Raw genomic sequence first — 18718 nt, 5'->3', positions numbered from 1 at the left:
CCTGCTGAGCTTGATGGTGAGCTTTTAATTAAGAGTCATTGTTATTGGAGGCAGAGCTTATGGCTCAATTAACAAGATTTTTTTTTTTTCTTTTCTAATAAATAATCATTTTGCCATGTTGGCCCAATTCAATTCTCTGGACAAATCAAGTGACCCGATTTCCCGTCCTTACTTTGTCCACCGGCTTACTTTTGAAACGGGCCCGCCAAGAATCGACACGTGAACAAATGACACTTATGAAAAATGTTAACTTAAAAACAAACTTTATTGGTAAAGAGAGGGAGTCAGAGACCAGTTCAATTGCATAGCAATTTAATCCAAGTCCGATAAGGACGCTATCCCTGCGCTCGCTCCCCGTCGGCTTTTTTCGTCTTCTCGTTGTTTCAATGGACCACGACAATATCAATAAAACTATTGATAACCACAACAGGCGTTCACAGGGTTTTTTTTTTTTTTTTTGCTTGTTTTTTCTTTTTTTTTTTTAAACGGAGCCAAACCTACGCACCGGGGACTAAGATGTCCGCTGTACCTCCCTTGTTCTAGACCAGAAAGTTACAGTAAATACAAGATGGGCAGTTTACTTAACAAGGAAAACTTTTTTTTGTGTGTGTTTGGTGTCCAGTCAAAAACAAAAAAAGGCGTCCGGGTTCGTGTATACACAATGTTTTTTTTTGTTTTTTTTTTGAAAGTAAGAACAAAACAGAAAGGATAAGAAACATGCATTAGAGGGAGGGTGGGGCTTTTCTAATGCCACATAAATGAGTGTGCACACAAACAGGCACAAACGCGGGCGGGCCTGGCGCCGGCTCCCCCTCGCCCCCAAGCGGCGCCCGTAAAAGGAACCCATGGGGCGCTTTCGTTTCCTTCAAATTTTGATTTCTCCGGTTGGTCAAGGGCCAGGCGCTACTTAAGCGAGGGGGGCTTCGCGGGAGACTCTTGGCTTTCTTTTTCGTTTTTTTTGTTTTGGAGGGGAGAGCGTTTTCTACTACACATCACAATCTCTATCCACAGTTTTGGAGTTCAGTCTCGGAATGTCGACAGCAGTACGTTTTGTGTGTCTGGGTGTCCTCCGGGCGGCGGTGGGGGCGCGGTGGGGCGGGGGTCCCCTCACTGCAGGTCTCGGTCTTCCAGGTACCTGTACTCAAACGTGAAGCCCTCCTTCTTCCGCTGGCCCCATTTCTCGTAGTCAAAGTAGATGTAAGTGCCCTGAGGGTGAAAACAAAACAAAACAAAACCTCAGTGCACCGAAAACAATCGATGTGATCAGATCAATTGTTCTCATTCAAATTGGCATGTGAAATTCAGTTGCAGCGCCCTCTATCGTCCCTAATCAAGAAGACGGGCGATGGTGAGGTTCTCACTTTCAAGTGAGAATTACGTCAGGATTCTGACACGCAATTTCTTCGGGGAAGAAAGCGAGAATTCTGACTTTTCTCAAAATTCTCATCTTAAAATGAGAAAACTCACTTGAAAATGAGGATTCGGAATTCTCATTTGAAAGTGAGAATTCTCACCTTAAAACCAGAATTCCGAACTCTCGTTGTAAAATGAAAGTGAGAAGTCAGATTTCTGATTTTTTCAGATTTTTTTTTTTGTGAGACAAAAACGGATTGAGTGTCGAGCGGGACCTGTTCAAACTCATCGGTGATGGTCTTGGGCTCCTCGTGCCTCTGGAACCACATCATGTACTTGGTGTGAAATCTCCAGGACTGCTTCTTCAGCGCCTTGGCTGACAGATACTGAGCCTTGGTGCCCTGGGAAGGATCGCAAAAACCCGTCACCATCGCCGCTTGACCCGCAAACAATCAAATCTCGTTAAAAAAAAAAAATACATCGGAAAACCCCATCATGATAAGTGAATTCTGCAAATTATGAAATTGTGTATGAAATGTTCCTGTGCTTTCTTTCCCACTGATTGCCCAGTGATCTACTAAAAAAAAGTATGGAGGCCCAACAGGCATTTTAGAACACACAGTGCATCAGAGCGTGTTGAGCAGCCGCTAACTCTCCCCGCAGCCCCTAGCACTAGGCGCATGCATCTGCTCGCACTCCACGCCATTCTTCCACATGTATATCTCCGCACAGCTCTTTCACTCACAGCCACAAGCCTTTTAGACTGGTGAAGAGTTGTTGCCAAAATTGCACTTCTATAATGCCATTTAGTTTCAGGCAAATGGGCCTTCATTTGCGGCTATAGAACAACAACGTGAAGCACTGAGCCCACTTAAGACAGTGAAGGGGCGTCGCTTTATTTTTCACGCTATTTTCAACGAAATTCACAGTTTTGAAGCGTGGAATACAGAATAAAACTCGCAATAAAGTTTGTTTGTTTTGGGGTTCCTGGAGCAACGGAGTTCAAATTTTGTATAGAAAAAGAACCCAAAACAAAATTTCAAACTGAGATTTTTGGCCCATTGTTTCTTTATATACAATTAATAACAATCATGATAGGAAACTTCAAAAAACCACAGGGTCCCATTCTATTGGCCCGCATCCAAATAATAATGGCAAAACCAAAGGAAAAGGCTTACCTCCAGGTAGTAGAAGATGAAAAACAGTGTTTCTGTGGACAGTCGCTGGTAGAACTCGATGGAGTCTGAATGGTGCGGAGGCATCTGGTAATGGAAGGGCAAGGTGGGGCATGGGTTCCTCATCAGGTATTGCCTACAAAAAAAAAGAAGCTCAAATACAATCGACCGATATTCAAATGTTGAGTTTAGTCCGTTAGCTCCACGCTAGGATAAAATGGAAAAGGCCGCGACGGAAAGGAGGGCGGCCGTCACCTGATCCTCTCCGAGTCGGACGGGTGCGGCATGTGCGTCCAGGCCGACTCCTGCATGGCCTGCTGGTACAGCTGGTCTTTGGGGAGCGGGGTGGGCCCCAACGGGCAGACGCCGAGCGACGGCGGGATGCTGACCTCCGACACGGACGGCTGCGGGGCGGCCGGGGTGCCGGGCGCCGCCGATGACGAGAAGATGTCTAAGGGGAAGGAAGCGCGCGTCAACGCCGCCCCCGGAGTGGAAGGGGGCGCCGCTCGGCGCGTTGGCGTTCCCACCTCGCTCTGTGAGGTGCAGGTTGGGGATCTCTCCGTCGAGGCCCGACCCCAGGGCCGCCCTCTCCGCCATGGCCTTCAGGGAGATAAGCGGCTCGGGAGCCTGAAAAGAGGACGAGGACGAGGACACGGCAGAGAAAGCAATTTGAGTTTAGAGGCCGAAGAGCGCGCTTCTTGATATACACCCATCAGTCTGTAACTACACTGAATGCAGTTCTGTTGTATTTAACTTTAAAGTGCACCTGTCTTTATCTGTTGAGTGTTTCCTAGATTTTCAGTGATTATTTGAGTACCTTCTTTGTTTTCGCAAAAGGCAACTTAAATCGAGTCAAATTATTTCTTCACAGTCAAACGTTTGAACGTAAAAGCTTATTTGTGGAATATTTAAAAACCAGCAAAATCTATCTGGCGGTGGATGCCGTTCTTCCACTTTGCTGTCGCCTGAAAATGCTATCACAAATGTCACATGACCTAATTCAGAAAAAAGGTGTGATTGGATTGAACTAGGATGTCATTTCCAGTCCACGCTAAATTGCAAAATGACCACGCCGAGATGTATAAAAATGCTGCTGAATTCATATTCCACAATGATGATAATAATAAAGGCAAAGCCAAAACGAACTGCCCAAGTGTGTCGTCAACTTTCTCCGCCTGTCGTGCGCGCGGATCTTCACCAGGCGCGGCGGGCCGTAATCCGCCAGCTCGAGGCCTTAAGATTTTGGCCAAGCGGCGCTCGGCTGACCTTGAGGCCTTCCGAGGCCTGCGTGTAGGAGTGGGGCCCGTTGAGGAGACTGCCTCCGCCGGGCGTGCTGTCCGAGAAGGAGGGCGAGGGCGAGCTGGGGGGGAGGGTGATGGAGCTGATTAAACTGGGCCCGTTGTCCAACCTGTTGGGGAAGAGGCGATGAGTTGAGCGGAACGGAGAAAGGGGAGGCAAAGAGGTGGAGGGACGCACGGCTGACTGGTGGAGGAACTGAGGGATGACGGCTGGCTGCTCTGAGACTGGCTCGGCGTGCTCAGAGCCGATTCGGTGGAACTCTCTGCCACTACGGCACTGTAACCTGAAACACATCGTAGAAAGTTGTTTCAAACGGAGGAAAATTGAGTCCATGACCAATTTTTCGTTATTATATACATCAGTTTTGACGTAGGTCACCAGCACGAAGCCAAAGATGGACGTACATGTAGTTTTACTTGAAAAAAGTTGTTCAACGGCTCATTAAAAAAGATCGTTAGAAGCTCTGCATGAATTAGTTGTTCAAAAATGTGATTAATAACAATGAATGCTATTGATGTATAGTGACATGCAGAACTACATGTTGTTCTACTAGCTTGGAGGAGAAAACAAGTGGTCCACATAATTCTGACGACTGGTTTAGCAAGCGGCTTCCAACTTAGATATAAAACTGTGCCACGAAACTTTGTTAACTCGCAAAACGGTTTGAAATGAATACGCCACGCGCCGTTCATTTTTGGCGGCGTGCCGGAGATTTGCCTTCTAGGCCGAATAAAAGTGGTGAAAAACGCGTGTAGACGACCCAGGCAGGCGTCGAACACATACTTGTGCTTCCGTTCTGCTTGAGTCCGCTGGGCGGCCGCGCGGGCGCGGCGCCGCCGCCGATGCCCACGCCGCCGCCGTTGCCCCCCATCATGCCCACCACTCCGGGAGAGGCGCCGACGGAACTAGGCGGGACCTGCGAGGCGGAGGACGAGGCGTTTTGGCCGGACACCAGGCCCAGGATGCCGCCGCTCAGCGAGCCGTGGCCGGAGCCCAGCAGGCCGAGGGCCGCGGCCGCCCCGTTGGCGGTGACGCCGCCGGAGCCGGAGGTGGTGATGATGGAAGCGCCGCTCTCCGCCGACATGCTGGATGGCGTGCCGCCGCCGCTGCTCAGGCCCAAGCCCCCGGCCGCCGCCTGCGCGTACGGCGCGGGAGTGGAACCCGAGATGAGCCCCGCCATGGTGCTGAGAGGCGCGGCGTGGACACCCAGGCCCAAAGCCGACATCTGGTTCGCGGCGCCGGTTCCCGTCACGCCCCCTTTGCCGAGACCCAGTCCCAGGCCGAGCCCCAAGCCGGACGCGGCGGCCGAGCCGGACGAGGGCTGAGGCACGGAGCCGGCCGAGGAGATGGGCGCGCTGGGCGCGGGCGCGGACTGGGCGCTGGACGCCGGGAGGAGCAGGTTGCCGGGGGGGCTGGGGGTGCTGTTTGAAGGGGCCGAGGGTTTTGACAGCGGGGGCTGCTGCTGCTGTTGCGACTGGTTCTGCGGCTGAGCTTGCTGCTGCTGTTGAGCGGGCAGGTGCTGATGCTGATGCTGCTGCACGGCGCTGCTAAAGCTTCCTATCAGGCCGCTGCTAGTGGGGACGACGGGGACGCCGCCCACCACGCTGGCCATGGACACCAGGGAGGAGGACGAGGAGGAGCCCGACGTGGTGGAGGAAGAGAAGGAGGAAAGTAGGGAGGGCGTGCCGTTCTTGACAGGTGACTGCAAGCCAAAAAAACCCACCACACAGAGGATGTCAGATCACCGGGTCCCAAGTTACAAGTTATGGCTGTACTAAGGTCAGCTCGACACGTACATGGACATTTTCAAAATGGTGTTTTGCAGCATTTCGGCCACACACAAGCTTATTTATGAATGACATTTTAGTTAAATGTATTAGTAAAATAACTGAAAAAAGCTTCCATTGCAACATTACAGTAGCGGCACAATATTGGCTGGTTCATCTTCAGGATAAATAGTGAAAATATTAAGAATATTAATAGACTGATTATAGACCACGGTTACTATCCGCAGCGTTTAAAAAAAAAAAAAATTCTTATGCCCAATAATAAATCAATTTAATTTCAGTTTTAATGTGAGAGAATTATACAAGAGATTGACCCTAGTAAAACTTTTTACCTTTTGTTGTGATTTAACATAACAGAAAAGTTAAATTTTCACTTTAGTCACGGCTCAGGTAACCAATCATAGCTCAGCTGATAAAGTCACATGACCAAACACAGAAAACAGTTGAGCCGAGATTGGTTGTTACCTGAGTCACTGTGATGTCATTTTCAGTCATAAGAACATTTTTTGACTATTTAACAATAGAGCTTAAAACTGTCTCTATATACATGAGTCGATTTTAACAAAAAGTATTTATCGATACGAGTTAGCTAACAAAGCTGATACTTTAGGATTCCGATTAAGAAAAATGCACCTTTTAAAAACGTGTTTGTTGTGTGTGCCAGTAGCTCTTGGTCAACGCAGTTTGAAAAACACAAACCTCTTTGAAAAACATCCAGGTACATGCGGACATGGCTCAAGTGCACACGGAGGAAAGTGTAGTGTGAACTAAAGAGGCCCCACAAAAGCAGAAGATGACACAACCAAACCAGAAGTCCCCAGTCGTGGTCCCACAGAGACAAAAGTGCTGCTTTTTTTTTTTTTTTTTTCTTGCTACGGACAGGAAGCCTTCAGCCAGCATGACTCTTCAGGACCAAGGGTGAAGAGCGTGGCGGCGCTAAACTGTTCATCTAGCCACACAGCACAGACAAGAGCCTCTCACCTGACTAACTTCACTGTCTGTTGACCGTCCCCTTTTCTTATCGTCCTCTGAGTTCTCCTATAGGAGGAGATACCTTCATGTGACAATCCACTTTTTGGAAAGGTTGAGTCAGCGCACGAGCCGGTGGATTAGAACACATCGGGGGTGGCAGGAGGGTTAGAGGGGGGGAATATGTTCAACACTCAAAAAAATTTCCTCATATAGTGGCTGGAGGAAGGCAATGGGATATTTGCACTACACAGATTACCAAACGTCTATGATGTATTAGTTTAGCAGCGTTGGCTCATTTATACATCGGTGCTTCTCAATTATTTTCTGCCCCCACCTCCTCCAAAGGAGAATATATCACAAGCCAACTAAATAAGCTATAAGTAAACACCTGCAAAACATTGCATTCTTGTTATAATTTAAGGTCAGGGAGTGGACATTAAAACGTTTTTCTTGAGACCACAAGAACCTCTATTCAAAGCAAAACAGTAACGACAAAGAGGGGATAGAGTCGGCATACAGAAATGACTGTAAGTCACTAGCTATTATGGGGTAACTTCCGGTAGCCCTAGCGGTGTGATGGAGTCATCGCAGCTGCTACGCCTCAAGCGTGGGGAGGTTTCGAAACACTCGCAAGAATGATAAATTAAAAATAATTATAATAAGTAACAGTATTTTAAGATCTCAATCTGGACTATTTCAGAAGGATTGATATATATGCAGTATATATGGATACTACAGTATTCTATGCATTATAAAAATGGTGAAAATAGTACTTTAAACTGTCAATTTGTACAGTCACGTTGAAGTTAGGCTGCTTCAAATTTTAGATGTCAAAGCTGTTTTATTATTCAGACCTTTGATGGATGCACAGAAATGCTGTCCTTAACACGTCAAGATTAAGACGTTAACATTTCACAATCTGTGAATACCCCAGAACACAGATGTCAAAGTCCAGTCCTTGAGGGCCGGTATGCTGCACGTTTTCGATGCTTCCCTCCCAAACACACCCGACTCAAATGATGAGGATAATTTTCAAGATCGTGTAATGCTAATCATTTGAATCAGATATTTTGGGGAGAGGAAACAGGCAAACACAAAGGACTCTGGCCCTCGAGAACCGGAGCTTGACACATGTGCCCTCGAGCTAGGCATTCTTCTTGTCAGCTTTCTTTGGAATGCTCCAACTTCAAATTTCTACTGTACTAACGGTAACTAATGTTTATCCTATGGGAATCGTGTCAGACGAAAAAAAAAAATACTCAAATTTGTGTGATTGATTGGAAAAGCTAATTGAGAGAAGGCCACTACTTGAGGAAATACATTATACCAAACCATTCACAAATAGTTTGGGATATTCAGCTCACATAGGAACTTTGAGGACGAATCTAATATCAAGCTTTCAAACTTCTCTAAAATTTTGAACACAAAACTTTAAAGAAGATCAAATTAGGACCAGTGAAAATGTTATTGTTCCTTTGAATTTCATCCAAAAGCTCAATATCCCTAATTTTTCGCAAATAGCGCTTCTTCCGCACTGGTTAAAACAGAACCAGGGATTCCTCGAAATCGCAGCGGAGAAACTCACCGCAGCGCAAGTGGCCGGCGATGGAGGGATGGGCGATGACGATGTGGTGGAAGTGGGAGTGCTGCTCGAGTGGAGGTACATCTCATCTTCCATGTTGCCCTGACCCGACGGCGACGTGGCCACTAATGCTGCAGCTTGGGAAAAACATAAAACACTGTGAGTGATTTAAAGAAAATAAATAAATAAATAAATAAAAGGCCCTCAACTGGATATTTGGATTGCCCGCAGCTAAAAATGACTCACGGATGTCTTCCAGGTCTAAGTCGTCGTACAGGAATTCGTTCTCTTCGAAGTCGGGGTCTTGTGAGGAATCGATGTAATACTCCACGTCATCTTTGATCTTCAGGATGGCGTCCACCGGAACCGAGTCGTTGTCCAGCATGCGCAAAATGGTCTCCAACATGCGAATGTGGAAGCGGTGCCGCTCGATCAAGCGCTTGAGCTCGTCGATGCGATCTTGCTTCTGCGTGCCGGCCACGGTTCAAATTGGGAAGTTGAGAATTGGAGCTACGAGAACTCGTTTGGAGGGAACAAATCAAACTGGATTTACCTCTTTGTCACCTTTCTTCTTTCGCGTTTGAACCGAAAGAGACTCCACCTCGCTTTCAAACTGATCGACCTGCATATTTAGAGTGTCTATCGTATTCTGAGAGGGGACGAGACGAGGAAAAAAAAAGGACATTAAAGCTTTGTTTTCATAAAATTGTGCAAAATTAAGAAAAGAAAAAAAATGCATTACTGTTAGCCATTGTCCCGTCTCCTCCTTTTCCCTCTGCGCTGGATCCACTTTCTGAGCCAGCCCCAAACCTTCTTTGGAGTAGGCTTTTGTTTTCGTTTCCCGCTCCACCACTTTGAACCGCTCCATTTGCTAACACCGACAGCAACAACGTGAGCCACTCGTTCTTACCGGCCGTAGCAGGAAGAACATGAATGTTAAAACGTCGCCGTACCGTCTCGATGAGCTTGCGGTTCTCGACTAGCTGCCGTTTGTCTTTGATTTCGTTGGAGGCCACCCATGTTTTGATCTGGTCTCTCAATCGCTGCGGGGGGAGAGAACAAACAGGTCGGCTGGATTGACAAGTGTTGCGACTCGCTCGTTTTTTTTGTTTGTTTTTTTTTTGCTATCAAGTGGCACGAGTGAGATGAGCGTTATGCAAATGAAAACGAATTTAGAAAAGGAATACAATCAGTTGGGCATTCTCCTTTCTGAGTGAAGAGCGATTCCCCAGAGGAAATCTGGTACATATCAAATACATGCCAATTCAATTGCAGCGTAAATAGTATTTACACGTCAACGCCTGCAATTATTGATACGATACAAATTAACAACGCCAAATAAACCCCGGTGTAAACCTAAATGATACATTGGAGGTGAGTCAATCCTTAAATGGGCAAAAAATAATAAATTATGATGTCATATAAGTGACAGGCTGCTGTCACTGCTTTCCTCCCTGGGGCCATGCATTTAATTCCACCCGAGGAGGAAAACGCCGTCGTCACATTCTCTCAACCGTTTACTGTCACAACTTTGCACCCTGATTGTTATGCGTCGTATTCCAGACCTTCAAATTGCGGATGTCACAATCGCATTTTTTTTCCCTCGCTCATGTCAAGCAGAGTCAGTCAGATTTTGAGGATCTGCCGACAATGAGTCCGAAATCAAAACCCTGCAATGTATTGAGGAGGGAAAAAAGTGTGCCTTATTTACAGGAGCAGCGGTTTATAAACCAATTAAAACATTAAAATAAAGACATCAGTTTTTCAGGTGTCATATTAGATTTTTTGTTACACAAAGCTCAATTCTCTCTTCCACATGAAAAGCTCAATTTGCACACAATGAAACATTAAAATGTTTCCATAAAAATGAAGATTTGTTTTTCTTTGGCAAAGTCTGGGGAACTCTGGATTATTTTGGAGGTTTGAAGCACTTAACATTATAAAACCCAATCATTTCCCCCTCCGATTTCAATCAGCTGAAAATACTGTGACGGGCCAGATTTCTAATCATGTGATCAGGACATCAGACCACACGAGAATGATGTTGGGGTGCTGATGCCAATTACAAGTTACACAATTATAACAAAGACTTTTTAATCCATTTTGAATTTAGGTGTCTATTGTATGGCACTTTGTTACAACTGTGGTTGTCTTTCCAAAGTTATCTATAAATAAAGTTGAGGGTTGAGTGTCTCATACTCCACATACGCATGTATGCACTCTGAAATTCTGAATGCTTAAGAATTGCAAACGCTTAAAATAATTATTTTGCTTCCACTTGAACAACTGTAGCAGTAACAAAAAGATGACACCATTCTTGGTAGCTACACATAACTCAGGAATAAATAAGATGCTCAAAAAATGTTAAGGATTTCATTGTTATCTTGATGCGTTTTTACATGGCGGCCCCATGGCCCCAAAAGCAGAAGTGCTGCGTGCAAAAAGTGAATTACTGACAACTGCTTATTGAGTAAAGTGGAAGATATTCGTTTTTCCCCAGATCAGTGAGGAGAGTCGCCCAAGCCAACTCTTATTGTTTACATCTGTCATTGGTTCTGTCAAGTGTTGACACAAGCAGAGATCAATTTTGATAGCTTCTCGTTTAAACTGCCATACCGTGCCACTTGAAATTGCCATGGAAAACGAAAATAGAAGATGCATGCACTAACTTGACTGACAAAATGAGAAATCATACCTGTAACTTTTTAATCTCTTTCTTGAGGTCAGCTTCGTATTTTTCCTTCTGGTTTGCATTAGCTGCATTATGAAGCTAAAACAAAAAACGGGTTACATTCCTCAATAACCGGCGTGTTCCTTTCTATGAGTCGGTAGAAACAAAGAAAGTTAAACGTTCTCACCTTTTGCCAAATGTCTTCAAACTGTTCTACCCCTTCCGCTACTTTTTTCAAGCATCTGTCAATCTCACCTGTGTGGGGAGGGACTTTATATTAAACACACGTATGCCAGACCTAGATGCCTTTTCTCATTACGATCAGTGACAAAATCACACAATGGAGGCAGGCCGAGAATACAACAACACAATAACAACAACACAATAAGGGAGTCCGTGCCAACAAAACAAGTAACGACAATCTCCCACAAATCTTTACCTTGTAGTTTTCTCTTGTCAGCCATGGCTCTGACTACGACGATGTCCACATTCCGTCTGTCACAAAGTTAGCTGTGTGAGGAAAGTGTGCGCGTATGGCGGGGATGCAACAAATAACACTAAAGAGCATCAGACAGAACAATTCATCAAACCATCTTGCACGGTTGCCCCCCCCCCCCCCCCCCCCCTCCCGACACTCTCGAATTGATGTGAACCAGCGTTCCGTGCTCGCTAGCTGCACACATTCAAAATCACATGCAAAGATAAAAACAAGAGCGCGGTCGTTTCGTCCACACGCTAAAAAAAACACATTTGCCTCTAGCAATACTATGACAGATATGGCTGGCAGCTAAACAGCTAATGCTAATGCTTAGCCAGCTGCTAAGCTCGTCCACCTCGCTCGAGTAACTACGAGTTAGCTTTTAAACAACACGAACGATGCATGTCGCTGGAAAAATATCGCGTTCGTGCAACATTAGATGCGTAGCTTTGATACGGTGTTTCTGCGTGGTGCAATGCACAATATTTCAGAAAGCGTTCACATCGTAAACCTGCTAGCTAATTTGTCTTTCTGGCTAGCTATAGCATAAAATGCTAGCTAGCGGCTCAGCTAGCCATATTTAGGAAAAAGGGAAACTGGGTCGAGCCGCCCATCAAGAGTCACACTTTTTTTACGACATTTACCTATGGTATGGGCTTTCGTTTGTCTTTTTTCAATAACAGCCAAAACTTATTCCACAAAGTCTTCGTTAGTTCCAAATTGTATTTTCTTTTCGACAAGCTCGTTCACTGGACTATAGCTGAAGTGAAGATGGACGGTTGCTAGAAGATCCCACCTCCGCACATTAACGGCCCGCCCTAAATCCTGTTTACCGCTTCTGATTCGACGAACGCGATGTCTATCAACGATGGACTTCCGCTGGGATGACGACCAGCCATTGGTTAAATTGCGCGATGAATTATGAGCCCACGTATTATAAACTAGTATGTACACGAAATATAGTCTTTTAATGCTGATTTTTAAGCCCGACACAAACACATTTGCAATACAAAGACATTGTATTATACTACTAATAACAGTCTATTCGTTTTCTCTCACACCTCAAACCCATTTCCAAGGTTATTTATAAAAAAAACAAAAACAATATAATAGAAAGCTTTTATTGTCATTATTATCAATGTTTACCTGGTATACAACGAAATTGAGAGCGCTGCTCCGATTGGTGCATATTAAATAAATATGAAAAATTAATAAAATGATTATTATATAGTAAAAAAAATCTGAGTGCAATTGTTGATTTTCAGTGTGTTTTTATTGTTAGCGTAAATAGTCCTGGGAAAAAGCTGTATTTGTCCATCTTTATTGAGTCCAGTAGCATCAACCAATTTGCTGCAATTTGAAAGCTTAATGTGGCCATGACGAGTTGTTTCTCTCTCTGCTCAGGGAGCGACAGCAGACTGGCCAGTGTTGATCGCCCTGTGCATCGCTTTTCTGTCCATAAAAAAGTAATACACATGCAGTTGAAATCCTTTTTTTTTTTTGGATGAACATAAATCATGAAGGTTTTTCAGTAAGGGTTTTAAGATGATGATGATGAGCTCTGTGATGATGTTTTTTTTTATGTGTGTGTGTTCCACAGGGTTCAATTCTGGGGCCCTTGCTGTTGTCATTATATAAGCTGGCCTTTGGTTCCATCCAAAAAAAAAGATTGTATTTTTTTTTCCTTCCAATGATATGCAAATTGCTGTCAGGTCAAGTGGAAGTAGAAATAGAAGTAAATCTCAGTTTCCAAGAGGTTGATCGCTGTTTTATAGAATTCCATTGTTTTTAATCGTTGGTAATCCACATTTAAAAAGCCACAAAAAAGCCATTTATAAACATTTATCACAAAATATTTACAGCATATCACTTAATAAAGCCTGTGATTAAATTTCGAAATTTAAAATTTTGAAACGGGACAAAATGGTACCTGTTCAGTAACACATATTCAAATCTACAGGTGTTTATTTCTGTCAGTGTGAGAGTGAGGTTGGGCTGGGCATTTCTCCAAATTGCGCGTCCGACAGCACCGACATATCTGCGTCATTCTGGAGAGGGAAGCAATTAAATTATTTAGAACAACAACTGTTACGTAATATTCCATTAAAAAAACAAAAACAGAGCTTGAAAACAATGTAAGAAGTGGAACACATGAGATATGGATGAGTCCAAAAGCCTACTTGTAAATCTCTGTCTTTCTCTTGCTTGGGCGTCACGTGTCTTCTCTTCTTGGGCCCCGAAGGATGGTGACAAGCGGGAGATGAGGTGGAGCCCGACACGCCGTTCATCCGATCATCCGGAGCTCCGGCAGTGATATCAGAAGGTGCTGCAGGCTCATCCTGGAGCACATTTTTTTTTAAAGTGAGATATGACGATGCGTATGTAAGAGTAACATTTCAAGCTACATTTTTAATCAGGTGTGTACCAGCTGACCTCCAGCAGCATGGTGAGCTGAGCATTTCTGTAGTCGTCCCCATGAGCGTCCAGAGTCTTCATGAGGAAACTGTAGCAGAAAAAGTAGAGAAAAATGAGACCTCCAACGTAAGAGGAAATCAAATCATTTCCTACCGTCTTTCTTTCTTCAAACGTCGCGTCAGTCTTTGGACTTGGTGAAGGCGGCCTAGGATCTTGTGGTTCACCTTTATAGGAAGGATGACACAGTGGTCAGGATGGTAAATCAATAGCTGGCTTCATAGATTTTTGAGGTCCTCCAAATGGGAGCAGTCTCAATAAAATGGTTTGATTCTTTTGAGTAATTTCTTTGTTTACATTTTCTCAGTGGACAAACTATGCAACCTGTTCAATTTCTTTGCAGCGTCTGTTCAGCGCCAGATATTTTCTCTTGTCAAGAACTCTTTTCTCTTCTTCCTCCGGGGTGGTGGTCTCCAAAAGTTCGCTGTCCCCCGGGCCCAGTTCCACCTGTAAACAAACAATAAACTCATTTAATGAAAAGTGAAAGGCATTCTAAAAACAAACACCCACTTGCTTTTCCAAAAATGAATGCCAAAAGTATGGCTGCGTCCGATAAATGTTTTTTTTAGTCGACACAATTCAAGGAAGATTGATTCGTTAGCCACATAAGACCAGTTTTGACACACAGATGTACATTTTTATATCGGCCATATTCTTACTTACAAAAATAACTATAATGGGACGAGCTAGAGGGCGGAAGTCAGTTTGCTGTTAGCAGCTAAATGCAGCGCATGTTAGCGTGTTCCGGCATTATTGTCAATAAAAGAAGTGAGCAGACTAAACCAACGTTTGAGTCCATCATGTAAAAGTTATGATGTCTCCAGCTCATTTAAGTGCACTGGTTCACTTCAATAATACTGTTGCAGTCAAATGAATTAACATTTGAAATGAATTGAAATGCCATTAATCAATTTCAAAAGTAAAAAAATTACCTCTCCAGGTCCCAACTCTACACCACCTGGCTCGAGTTCTGCTTCCAGGATGTGACCCCCAAACAAAGGAGGGAGGGCCAAACCTGAGAAGTCTTCCATTGTTTGTTGTGGCGGCTGGGAAGAGAGGATATCTAAATCTGCAAAGTAGAAAGACAGTAAAAAAAATCCTCCATGGAAAATAGTCATCCGAATATTTGCTGCACTGTAATAATGATCAACTCTCGTGATCAATTCGGATCTAAACGGGAAAGATTGAGCCAAGTGTATATGACGCTGTCCAGTACAAGAACTCTTACAGTGTTTCTGGATAAGGTGACAAAAATAATAATCATAAAGCCATTGCTGAATACTACGAAAATCTATGGGTTGATAAATAACTTCAATGTGCGAAAAGCACATACTGACCGCACTTAGCAGTCGATGTCCAGTCAGGCTTCACGACGGGAGTTGAATATCTTCAAAGTTAAAAAACAAACAAAAAAATAAACATCAACTAATTATCTGCTAAAACGACTGCTGGAGATTTTTTAACGTCCCCCAGTGAAGAAAATATAGCGTAAAATCCCTACTTCGCATCGAATCGCTACTGTTTACAAGCAGTAGGCGCATGACTTATACGTCATACCATCCACAAAAACTACATTTCCCGTGAGCTAGTTTTACGTTTACGTCTCAAACCAAGATGGCCGGTATGTGTGCATTTTGTGTTTTTTGACTTGGCAATTTATTGAACTAAACATTAATATCCGTGATATCGTGAATGTACATCGTAGAAATTCATTTCAAACTGCGTAATATGATTTGTAACGCAGAATCAACGATTTATTTATTTAAAAACATGCATGACCTTGGCTGTAGGCTTGCTAGCGTTGGCTAAGTTAGCTTTTGGTGGATTAGCTGCACACAATTCTTTTCCAAAATATAATAATCAACGTCTTTGTGCAGGGGTTGCAGCCTTTTTAAAGAATGCGTGGAATAAGGAGCCTGTCATCTTCGTCTCGTGCGCCATAGGACTCGTGGGTGAGTAAACGAGACAGTATATCGTGTTAAATAAATGTCTAAATGTTACATTTTCCTCAGGTCTTATACTCCCAGCAATAAGTCCATACACAAAATATTCAGGAATGATCAATGCGGCGGTGCCATACAACTATCCAGGTAAGTTCTGTTTCTGCAGCCCACCCATTATAAGATAGTGGGTTTATTTCATAATGGCTGTAATGTCATATGTTATTATGAATCCCTGTGCTTAATGAACTACCCTGTTTTGTTTTCCATCGCAGTTCCTGTGCGGGATGACGGAAACATGGCCGACGTTCCCAAGCACCCGTGTGAGCAAAGGGGAGACAGGCTACAATGGCTCAAAGACCTTTAACTTCACATTCTCACGCTCTTTGTTCTGCTATTTGTCCAAATCCCACATTAAAACATGTCTATTTAGTTCAACGTATTTGCCTCATTGCCTGGGATTTTACCATCAGCAAAATGAGATTATGGAACAAAGGTTTTGGATTTTTTTTTCCTACCTTGGCATCAAACTGATCCCATCTGAGTCTTCTAACAAAGCTTCAAGCTGATTACATTTTGAAATAAATTCATTGTTTCAGGTAATCATTTAGTGTGCACAAGGTAGAAGAAAAATAAACCCAAGCAGTTTTTCTTCTTGTTTTTTTCCGCAAAGCTTGAATGAAAACAAAGCAGGAACAGATTTGTCTTTATTTCACACAATATCAATATTCATTGTTATTTCATGTTAGCAAATTGTAGCCACATTGTTCTTTATTGTCTGTATACAGTATACATACATTTCACATAGCTAATGTAGAAACATGCATGGTGTTAGCATTTCACTTTGGTAGAAAAGTCTTAAAAAATCTTACATAAGTTCGTAAATATTGAAAAAAACGACACTTTCTTGTATAGCTTAATTTACAGTTTCCCCAGGGTAACGCGCAGTTAAAACGTCGGTAGCAAAAGTCAATCTCCCCCTTAGTGAAAATTGTTTACAAATCAGCAACAGTGTTTACATGGTAATCCACTTTTATTCTTAATATGAATGTATATTATTTTTCCGCACTATAAGGCGCACCTTGAATGAACTGCCCATCAAAAAAAAAAAAAAAAAAAGTTTTCACATATAAGGCGCACCACTTTATAAGGCGCATAAAATAGAAGCTACAGCAGTGGCTGAGGTTGAAGTATGCATCCACTAGAGGGAGCTGCGATAAAGGGAATGTCAACAATCAGAAATTAAGAAAAAAGATGATTTATGGAAACTACTATGAAGAATGGGTGAAAAAATACCTCTTGATTACATTTAAAAAGAAAAAGTTTAGATCAATGCTAAGATGATGATTCAATTAAATATTAATCTTAAATTTATTAATCCAATTTCAATCAAAAATCTTCAAATATATGGTTTTGTTAATTTAAAAATTGGTTTTGGATTGATTTGACAAAATCAAGCTTTCTTTTACAAAAACATGTTTTTTGTGCCTTGTCCCCATAGAAATCTCTTCAAAATTGGAGCATACTGTAGCATATGAAAATTTCAAACAGAGTGTTTTAGCTGTAAAAATTACATATATAAATGAAATGCAGAGATAAAAATGGAAGAATTTACATGGTGATTAAGTTTTCATTTTTTTTCTACCAATAAATGAAAACTCGCAGTTTATGCGCGGTATAAGGCGCACCTGATTATAAGGCAGCTTTTAGGTGCAAAAAATACAGTATTTGAATTTTTTTTTCACATCATTACTTATTTCAACGCGTTATTAATCACTATACAGTATAGATTAAAATATCCTACCAAAGTGAAACGGCAACAAACATGTTAAATCACAATATGTGCAAATGCAAAATCATCCTTAAGGATGATTTGAAAATAACACGTTAGCGGTTAGCTTTACAAAGACAATCTTGTGGCGACAAAAGTACTAAAAGGCGTTTTATTTTGACTTTACCGTTCGACGCTTCCTCGGCTTTCCTCAACTTTCCTGTAAACTTTTCTCCGGCACTTTGCAAAAAACTTTTTTTTGATCCTCACAAGATTCTGCTGCTCCTCTATCCCAATTTCATGGAATTTCATGGAATCAAAAACACTCAAAGACTAAAATTGAGACTTTCCTTCAAACTTATCCTCTTCAACTTTCTTCTTCCTATAGAACAAAAAAATCTTCGCATAAAAGCATCTTTCAGTCCAGATGTTAACTCTTCTGGTAATAAAATTCTCACTTGCGTTCTTTCAAACTTTTCGCTTTCGGGAGGAAAAATAAAATCTTCTATGATTCGTTATTTTATGGGTTAATTCCATTTCGAGGGTGGTGGATGTAAACATGTGATGTTTGTTTAACAATTTGACACACTGAAAAATACTCCAAATGTTAGAACAGTTTTTCTCAACTTGGGGTCCATCAAGAGCTCGGTGGAAAAACAAAAATAGCTTGATGAAAAGATCATTATTTTCATGATTTAAAAAGATAATCCTGAATTCAAAGTGAGAATCTGGAAATACTGTAGTCAGAAATCTGAGTTTATTCTCAGAATTTGCACTTTAAAGACAGTTAAGACAGAATTTCGTCCTTAATTTATCAAGTCCATTTTTCAAGTCGGGATTCTGTGAAAGTGAGAATTTTGACTTTAGGTGAAAAGTCAAAATTCTGACTTGAAAAATTCATATTATGAAAAAAAGTGAAAATTCAGACTAAAGTGAGAATTCTGATTTTAATGCCAGAGTTCTGAGAATAAAATTGGAGTTCTGACTTCAGTCAAAATTTAATAGGAATTTCATTCTCAGAATTTGCACTTTAAAGCCAGAGAAGTCAAAATTCTGAGAACGTGAGGATTCGGAAAACTGTCAGAATTTTGACTTTAGGTGAATGTCAATATTCTGACTTCAAAAATTCATGGTCTGAAAAAAAAAAAAAAGAACATTCGGACAAAGTGAGAATTCTGACTTTCACAGTAGAATTCTGAGAATTGGAGTCAAATTTCG

General features: G+C 42.5%; 3 protein-coding genes across 7 annotated transcripts; 1 reads left to right on the top strand and 2 right to left on the bottom strand.

Annotated features, from left to right (window-relative positions):
• Window positions 1–246: 246 nt before the first annotated feature.
• cnot3a (CCR4-NOT transcription complex, subunit 3a) lies at window positions 247–12109 on the bottom strand. 4 transcript variants are annotated; one of them, XM_088411460.1, is made up of 18 exons: window positions 11962–12109; window positions 11279–11334; window positions 11027–11094; window positions 10864–10938; window positions 9122–9211; window positions 8911–9039; window positions 8722–8817; window positions 8415–8634; window positions 8172–8305; window positions 6596–6652; window positions 4611–5529; window positions 4005–4110; window positions 3795–3936; window positions 3056–3155; window positions 2784–2979; window positions 2532–2664; window positions 1629–1754; window positions 247–1206 (listed from the first exon to the last, which is right to left on the bottom strand). In XM_088411460.1, exons 2-18 carry the CDS (start codon window positions 11301–11303, stop codon window positions 1108–1110), a joined length of 2715 nt encoding a protein of 904 aa, XP_088267586.1. In that variant the 5' UTR covers window positions 11304–11334; window positions 11962–12109; the 3' UTR covers window positions 247–1107. The 4 variants fall into 4 exon arrangements, with proteins under 4 accessions (XP_088267586.1, XP_088267587.1, XP_088267588.1 ...); XM_088411461.1 differs by having other exon boundaries at window positions 8172–8299; XM_088411462.1 differs by lacking the exon at window positions 6596–6652.
• Window positions 12110–12568: 459 nt separating this feature from the next.
• On the bottom strand, window positions 12569–15333 carry tfpt (TCF3 (E2A) fusion partner). Of its 2 annotated transcripts, XM_088410961.1 has the most exons (8): window positions 15127–15333; window positions 14722–14858; window positions 14114–14236; window positions 13886–13956; window positions 13751–13820; window positions 13498–13656; window positions 13248–13365; window positions 12569–12769 (listed from the first exon to the last, which is right to left on the bottom strand). In XM_088410961.1, exons 2-7 carry the CDS (start codon window positions 14818–14820, stop codon window positions 13291–13293), a joined length of 597 nt encoding a protein of 198 aa, XP_088267087.1. In that variant the 5' UTR covers window positions 14821–14858; window positions 15127–15333; the 3' UTR covers window positions 12569–12769; window positions 13248–13290. The 2 variants fall into 2 exon arrangements, with proteins under 2 accessions (XP_088267087.1, XP_088267086.1); XM_088410960.1 differs by having other exon boundaries at window positions 12569–13365.
• Window positions 15334–15361: 28 nt separating this feature from the next.
• On the top strand, window positions 15362–16167 carry ndufa3 (NADH:ubiquinone oxidoreductase subunit A3). Its single transcript, XM_088409283.1, has 4 exons — window positions 15362–15410; window positions 15667–15741; window positions 15802–15879; window positions 16005–16167. Exons 1-4 carry the CDS (start codon window positions 15404–15406, stop codon window positions 16094–16096), a joined length of 252 nt encoding a protein of 83 aa, XP_088265409.1. The 5' UTR covers window positions 15362–15403; the 3' UTR covers window positions 16097–16167.
• Window positions 16168–18718: the final 2551 nt, after the last annotated feature.

This window comes from Hippichthys cyanospilos, chromosome 3 (genome assembly GCF_059441005.1).
Source record: "Hippichthys cyanospilos isolate Australia breed blue-spotted pipefish chromosome 3, RoL_Hcya_1.0, whole genome shotgun sequence".
Lineage (NCBI taxonomy): Eukaryota > Metazoa > Chordata > Actinopteri > Syngnathiformes > Syngnathidae > Hippichthys > Hippichthys cyanospilos.
Note: the sequence above shows the minus strand (reverse complement) of the source record. Positions and strands in the feature narration are given on the sequence as shown.

Excerpts from the sequence above, each read along its gene's own strand:
- cnot3a (XM_088411460.1), bottom strand. The coding sequence starts at position 11,303 with ATGGCTGACAAGAGAAAACTACAAG. Across the intron at positions 3,156-3,794 it reads AGGCCTCGGAAGGCCTCAAG|GCTCCCGAGCCGCTTATCTC; the intron begins GTCAGCCGAGCG and ends TCCTCTTTTCAG. Across the intron at positions 2,665-2,783 it reads TCCGACTCGGAGAGGATCAG|GCAATACCTGATGAGGAACC; the intron begins GTGACGGCCGCC and ends TTTTTTTTGTAG.
- ndufa3 (XM_088409283.1), top strand. Across the intron at positions 15,742-15,801 it reads GTGCGCCATAGGACTCGTGG|GTCTTATACTCCCAGCAATA; the intron begins GTGAGTAAACGA and ends CATTTTCCTCAG. Across the intron at positions 15,880-16,004 it reads GGTGCCATACAACTATCCAG|TTCCTGTGCGGGATGACGGA; the intron begins GTAAGTTCTGTT and ends TTTCCATCGCAG.
- tfpt (XM_088410960.1), bottom strand. The coding sequence starts at position 14,820 with ATGGAAGACTTCTCAGGTTTGGCCCTCCCTCCTTTGTTTGGGGGTCAC. Across the intron at positions 14,237-14,721 it reads TAGAGTTGGGACCTGGAGAG|GTGGAACTGGGCCCGGGGGA; the intron begins GTAATTTTTTTA and ends GTTTGTTTACAG. Across the intron at positions 13,657-13,750 it reads AGCTCACCATGCTGCTGGAG|GATGAGCCTGCAGCACCTTC; the intron begins GTCAGCTGGTAC and ends AATGTGCTCCAG.